The sequence below is a fragment of the Engraulis encrasicolus genome, chromosome 18, assembly GCF_034702125.1.
Source record: "Engraulis encrasicolus isolate BLACKSEA-1 chromosome 18, IST_EnEncr_1.0, whole genome shotgun sequence".
NCBI lineage: Eukaryota > Metazoa > Chordata > Actinopteri > Clupeiformes > Engraulidae > Engraulis > Engraulis encrasicolus.
The window spans coordinates 37,935,289-37,942,778 of NC_085874.1; the positions used below are offsets into that span (position 1 = coordinate 37,935,289).

The window sequence follows — 7,490 nt, forward strand, 5'->3', positions numbered from 1 at the left end:
TGCACAAATCCATCCGGAGCCAATTCCGAGATCAATATTGTAGCGTAGCAATGGGGGAAACATTATATTTTTGGCATTTGAATGGTTCATTGCATATGTGAGCATTTGTTACTATCCATATTAATATTTATTACCACATTATTTGCTTACAACAACGTGACAACTTACCCTTCTGCTTGGCTTTGAGAGTGCAAATAGATGAGCGCTTCTTTCCGTTCAGTGTGTGCTATTACATGTTACGACAGCTAGAGGGCAGAATAGATAAATAAATGATACACAGGAAGAATGTGGGGTATAATTTTCAAAATATGAGATTCTTCATTATGCGGTGCACAGATGATGCACAGATACGCTCACGATGTAGGAAATGAAAAGATAGAGACAGCAATAACATGAAAAGCAAGAACAATTTTAGTTTAATTCACTGTTATGCATATTCCGCTGGACACTGTAGCAGCCTTCATTTGGGGTAACTTTTTAAAAGATGTATTATTCTTAAGTCATTTTTTAAATGGGCATATATCTGTCATAAAAACGTTATAGTTGAAATGGATGCTGTTGTGATCAACACAGTAGCCTAATTAACACATGTACAATTAATTAAGGGGAATAAACAGTTGCACAACAACAAATCTCACACACACCTAACACACACACACATACCTAACACACACACACACACACACACACACACACACACACACACACACACACACACACACACACACACACACACACACACACACACACACACACACACACACACACACGCAACAAACTTGTAAAAATGCATGTACAGGATATTTTCTTTGTCAGTCAGTCCATCTATTACCCTTTATCTTTCACTCGCTTTGAAGGAGAGAGAGAGAGAGAGAGAGAGAGAGAGAGAGAGAGAGAGAGAGAGAGAGAGAGAGAGAGGTGATTAGTTTAAGGTTTGTGTGTCCCACCCATTCTGTCTCTGTGTCTCTACCCGTCTGTATCTGTATTTCTCTCTCTCACTCTCTCTCTCTCTCTCTCTCTCTCTCTCTCTCTCTCTCTCTCTTCATGATCTCCATGTGCACCCTTGCACCAGCAACCCGTGGCTCTAGCAACTCGACCACAGTGCAGAGAAGAGAAGAACAGAGGAGTGCAAAACAGAGCGCAAAGCAGCTCTCTCTGTCCCATCTCTCTCTCTGTCTCTCTCTCTGTCTCTATCTCTCTCTCTCCCTCTGTCTCTATCTGTCTCTCTCTCTGTCTCTATCTCTCTCTCTCTCTCTGTGTCTCTCTGTCTATCTCTCTCTCTCTATCTGTCTATCTCCCTGTCTCTCTCTCTCCCTCTACCCCCCCCTCTCTCTCTATCTGTCTATCTCCCTGTCTCTCTCTCTCTCCTCTCTCTCTCCCTGTCTCTCTCTCTCTCTTCTCGCTCTCCCTCTACCCCCCCCTCTCTCTCTCTGAGCCAGAGCCGCAGCATCTCAACCGCAGCGCAAAGCAGCGCAGAGCTGCCAAAACAAGCTACACATAACTCTGCTGACGAGTCTAGGCCTCCCCCTTAAATACAGTCTGAACAGACAAGACAGAAACAAAAAATAACACCTTCACCGAACCCCAATGTCTTTTCTGTGTTGTGTCATTTTCAGAGGTTATTTCACTGCATGATGAAGTGCTGTGTGTGTGTGTGTGTGTGTGTGTGTGTGTGTGTGTGTGTGTGTGTGTGTGTGTGTGTGTGTGTGTGTGTGTGTGTGTGTGTGTGTGTGTGTGTGTGTGTGTGTGTGTGTGTGGGTGTGGGTGTGGGTGTGGGTGTGTGTGTGTTGGGGGTGGATGAAAGATGCGGATGTTTGTTTTTCCCGTTGTTTCTCCCGGCCAACCAAAACTGTCTTCTTGTTTTACTGATACGGTTCATTCAACTGAAACTTGTGGGATGCCAGAACCCATTCTCTGTTCCTGGCCACTTCCGAAGAAAACGTAACCATGAAAAATCAGACAACGTGTCATGTTTTTTTTTTCTTTCATGTTGACTGAATAAAACACATAAGGCTTTTTTAGCACCACAAGGAGAGGACTTGGAAGCATTGGCATGGTGTGTGTGTGTGTGTGTGTGTGTGTGTGTGTGTGTGTGTGTGTGTGTGTGTGTGTGTGTGTGTGTGTGTGTGTGTGTGTGTGTGTGTGTGTGTGTGTGTGTGTGTGCGTGCGTGTGTGTGAGAATGTATTGTACGTATAGCAACATGGCCAGGGGTCCTTTAAATTGACAGTTTGTACACCTGTGGGTTCTCATGCCTGTTGAGCAGTCCTATGGAGCTGTAGGCTCTCCATTGTGTCATTTCACTGTGCGCCTCTCTCAGTCTCTTAGTGTGAGTACATATGTGTAAGTGTGTATGTGTAATTCTTTATATAAGTTGTGTTGTGTTCCTCTCCTTGTCACTGTATCTGTGTGTGTGTGTGTGTGTGTGTGTGTGTGTGTGTGTGTGTGTGTGTGTGTGTGTGTGTGTGTGTGTGTGTGTGTGTGTGTGTGTGTGTGTGTGTGTGTGTGTGTGTGTGTGTGTGTGTGTCAGTCATTTCCCATTTCTCTGCTCGTGTGTGTGTGTGTGTGTGTGTGTGTGTGTGTGTGTGTGTGTGTGTGTGTGTGTGTGTGTGTGTGTGTGTGTGTGTGTGTGTGTGTGTGTGTGTGTGTGTGTGTGTGTGTGTGTGTGTGTCAAGAAAGAGAGAGTCCACGAGAGAGAGACACAGACAGAGAGAGAGAGAGAGAGAGAGAGAGAGAGAGAGAGAGAGAGAGAGAGAGAGAAAGAGAGAGAGACAGACAGACAGAGAGAAGAGGGGAGAGAGAGAGAGCGCGCGAGAGTGACAGAGAGAGAGGGGGGAGAGAGAGGGAGAGAGGGAGAGAGGGAGAGGAGTAGCGTCTCAGTGGTGGCTGAGGCCCCTCCTGACTGAGCTGTGCTTGAGCTGGCTGAGGGAGGCGTGCAGGGCCTTGGAGGTGCTCTCCAGACGCCCGGCGATGTCCGACGCCGCATGCAGCATGTCTGCAAAGGCCAGGGACTCCTCTTTGATTCTGTCAGGTGGAGACACAGAGATGGATAGAGAGAGAGAGAGATGCAGAGCAAGAGAGAGAGAGAGAGAGAGAGAGAGAGAGAGAGAGAGAGAGAGAGAGAGAGAGAGAGAGAGAGAGAGAAAGAGAGAGATGGAGAGAAAAAAAGAATTTGAGACACAGAACAATATATAGAAGGATAGATACCGAGACAGAAGGAGAGATGGAGCGAGAGAATGTGAAATGCAGAGAACGAACAAGTGATAGAAAGGTAGGTAGAGAGCAAAAAAAGAGCAAGAGAGAAGAGAAGGCCACAAGAAGGAAGGAGAGAGGCAGAGGGGAGACACAAAGCAGACACGACGTCAGACAGAGGCAGGAGAAACAGAGCAGTGGGCGAGGGAAAAAAGTGTATGAGAGAGAGAGAGAGAGAGAGAGAGAGAGAGAGAGAGAGAGAGAGAGAGAGAGAGAGAGAGAGAGAGAGAGAGAGAGAGAGTGAAGGACAAAAAAGAGAACAGGGAGGAGGAGCAAGAGGAGGAGGAGGAGGAGGAGGAGGAGGAGGAGAAAGACAAGGGGGAGGGAATACAAGGGGGTGGGTTTGACAGCACCAAGTGCTCTTTCAATCAGACGCAACAAGGGGCACCGTGCGTACAGGCCCCCCTTCCTCCAAATCATCCCTCTCTTCACTCTCTCCACATCCCTCTCCCCTCTCCCCCTCTTCACCCTCTCTCCATCCCACTTTTCACTCTCTCCACCCCTTTCTTTGCTCTCTCCCCACCGCTCTCTTCATCCCTCTACCCACTCCCCTTCTCCACTCTCTCTCCACCCCTCTCTTCACTCTCTCCTCACCCCTCCGCTCTCTTCATACTCTACCCAACCCCCTTCTCTTCCTCTGGAACAGGCGACTGATGGAAACCTCCAGGCTCCCAAGGGGGGCATGGTGAATTTGTAGCCATTGTTTCATTGCTCGGCTTTCAGGCTTACGGGACATGTCTGCACAGGCGCAGGCATGCTCTCACTTACTACTGACAGAAGCCTTTATCATGAGGAGGGAGGGGGGAGGGGGGCAGGGGGGTCTCGGTCACTTTTTCCACATGCATTGCGTGGGGAAAAAATCCTCCAAATTGCTCATGACCCAGAAGAGGTTTATTTCAATGGAACATTTCATTTTCCAACAGAACAAATGTTTTTCATTCCAATTTTCAACTCAAAGTCTTTGAGTGTCATGAAAAGCACTATATAAAACCTATGCATTGTTATTATTATCATTAACACAGACGCCTTCAACATTCAATGTTTGATTTATCGTAACTAATACCATGAGGCCTCAATCTCTTAATCGCAGTCCATCCATCCATCCATTCATCCATCCATTCATTCATTCATTCGTTCATTCGTTCATTCGTTCATTCATTCATTCATTCATTCATTCATTCATTCATTCATTCATTCGTATATTCGTTCATTCGTGCATTTATTTATTCAATCAGTGAGCACTGAAGCTTGCCATAAAAGGTGAATAGGCGATCTGGCGGGGCTCAGTAAAACCAGTTAAGTTGATGGGAATGGGGATGAGGCTTGGAGAGGGCTGGATAGGGCCCATAAACAAACCCAGGCATTTTTGGCACAGACGAGCCCCCTCACCCACACCCAGTCGACTGCATATTAACTGCACCGATGGGCCACCCCTATCAAAATCGTGGGCTGGTCTGTAAGGGAACATTTTAAACAAGCAAACAGAAAACACAAACATCGGCCCCAGAGTAATGTTGGCCCACCAGGAAAATGCCCTGTTTGCCAGATCACCAGTCCAGCCCATGGCTTGGAGGAGGAGAGAGGCTCAGCCTGTTGCCCAGTGCTGATGCACTTTAGTGGGCTGACACAATTTAAGGAAATGGTCTGCTATTAGCAGTCTCCATCTCAGCCAGCCCAGCCCGGCCAGAACAGTCAGCACATCAATGCATTACATCTAATTGTTAATTAACATAAGGGGTCCATTTGACAATTTGACATTTTTTTTTTTGTTCTTCTTGTTTTTGTCACAATACATTGCAATTTGTTAGTGTGTTGCTTTTGTTATGTTGTCGCAGCAATGCTTTCAGGGCTATACTGTGTCTTTGACTGTCATATTAATCATCCATAAATACAAAGTACTGATATAACATCACTGAACAAGTGCGAATAAAGGCTAGAATGTCATGTATAAAATGAAGTGCTTGCTCTGGCGTACATACAAATTGCAAAACAACGTGGTGACAATGTTGTTTCATTGTGTAGCATACTCTACTTCGGCTTATCCTACTGTACATGTATTGTCTGTGACATAACCCAACGAAAGAAATTGGCAACTGTCGTACATCTGATTGACAGCTGACCTACATGTACTGTACATACTGAGTGCCCATGAATAATTGTCAATTTAAAGTGGACTTTTTGTCCGTTACTGGCACATCCAAGACACCTCCACAGGCTTAGTGTGACTTACTTTCTGGATGCCCTCCAGTGCCTTGCTGCTATGGTTTTGTAGGCCTACTGAACAGTCCTGATATTCACCTGTGAGTGACTTACGTACAGTACTTCTGGATGCCGTCCAGGGTGGCCAGATGTGACTGATGATTTCCAACGCAAAAAAATGCTCAAAACCCACCTAGAAGCACAAAATCCCACCAAATTCTATTGATTTCTATGGCAAAAATTGGGCGGGTTTTCCTACAAAATGCCATTTTTACCCGAAACAGCCCAATCTGGCAAAACTGATGCCGTCCAGTGTGTAATGCCTTGTGGCTTTGTCATCCCACTACCTTTAGCAGTGCTCCCTCCAGCTGTATTTTTGTATTGAATTACCCTGGAGTGCGTTTCTCGACAGTGTCACTGCTAACTAAGCTAGCTACTTGCTTTGTTGCAATTCAATTATTTCAACTGGTGAGCAATTACACTGTCAGGAAACGCTGCCATGACCTACTCTACGCCTGTGTGACTTACCTCTGCATGCCGTCTAGTGCTTCCCAGCTGTAGACGTACTGTAGGCCTATTGAACTATCATGATCTACTGTACGTACACCTGCGCACCTGTGAAACTTATTTCTTCTCCCACTCATTTACGGTCATAGATTTCACTCACGGCTGTGACTTCCTTTTGCATGGCATTCAGTGCCTCACTCACTAGAGCTGGGCAATATGACGATATATATCGTTATCGTGATAGAAAAGTGTAGTGACCTTTCTCCTCTATCGTTTATATCGTGATAAACTAATTTCATGAATTTAAACAATTTAATATAATTCATTTGCATTTCATGTTGTCACTATACACACTCTAAGTTCATATAACTGTAAAAATAAGAATAAAAAGATTCATTTTAAAGAAAAGTGGTTTTGCGACACGACAAAATAAAGACACTAACTGAAAAAACACAATTGTGCTATATCGTGATATATATCGTTATCGTGATATAGGGTTTTTTCCATATCGCCCAGCCCTATCACTCACGGCTATGTAACTTACTGCTGCATGCCGTCCAGTACCTCACTCGCGGCTAGGGCTGGGTTCAAAAGATCGATCTGCGATCCAATATCGATTCACGACTGAATATTGCGATATCGATTCACAACTTTGTGGATCGATCTTTTGCCGATGATTATAGGCGCTATTTTCTCAACCACATCCTGTAGCTCTCTTTCACATTCATGTAGGCTACATGCACAAATACACATGGCCTGTTCAAGTAAATAGTGCCAGTCTTTTCCCACCTTTCTCTCTCATACCAAGTTTCCTGTTTGCTTCTTTCATACCAAGGTATGTCATGTTTGTGTGGGCATCAAATGCTGAGACATTTTAGTTTATATAGTCGATCTTAGAATTCTAGACATAAATGGGTTGAAGTGACAACCTAGCAATACAGAAGATCGATATCGAATCGAATTGAATCGGATCGTGGATCGAATCGGATCGTGACCTTCTGGATTAGAATCGAATCGATCCAGGAAATTTGGATCGATTCCCAGCCCTACTCGAGGCTACGGGTATGTGACTTATTTCTGCATGCCTGCCGTCCACTGCCTTGCTGCTGTGACTTACTCCTGCATGCCGATCACTCAGTGCCTCACTCACAACTGTGTGACTTACTTCTGCATGCCTTCCATGCCTTCCACATGTTACTGTGTGACTTCTGCATTCCGATCATCTCCTCACGGCTATGTGACTTATTTCCTCATACTGGCCAGTGCCTCACTCATGGCTGTGTGACTTACTTCTTCATACCGTTCCGTGCTTCAATCACGGCTGTGTGACTTACTTTTGCATGCCGTCCAGTGCCTCACTCATGCCTGTGTACAGTCACTGACAGCTTTGGCTGGGCCCCCCTAGCCCATTACAGTGTAATGGGGACCCACTTTTGGGTCCCCTCTCTCCCTGGGCCCGGGAAAACTGTCCCCTTTGTCCCCCTGTGTCAGCATCCCTGCCTCTGTGACTTACTTCTGCATGCCGTCCAATGCC

At 45.7% G+C, this 7,490-nt stretch overlaps 1 protein-coding gene across 1 annotated transcript in view; it reads right to left on the reverse strand.

Annotated features, from left to right (window-relative positions):
- Positions 1-2,696: 2,696 nt before the first annotated feature.
- The window catches only part of si:ch211-142k18.1 (uncharacterized), a gene marked incomplete at its 5' end in the record, with an annotated part of 6,505 nt that continues 1,711 nt past the window's right edge, over positions 2,697-7,490 (reverse strand). The window contains one exon of the mRNA XM_063222172.1: positions 2,697-3,022. Coding sequence (XP_063078242.1) covers positions 2,875-3,022 — 148 coding nt within the window. The remainder of the gene's footprint in view (positions 3,023-7,490) is intronic.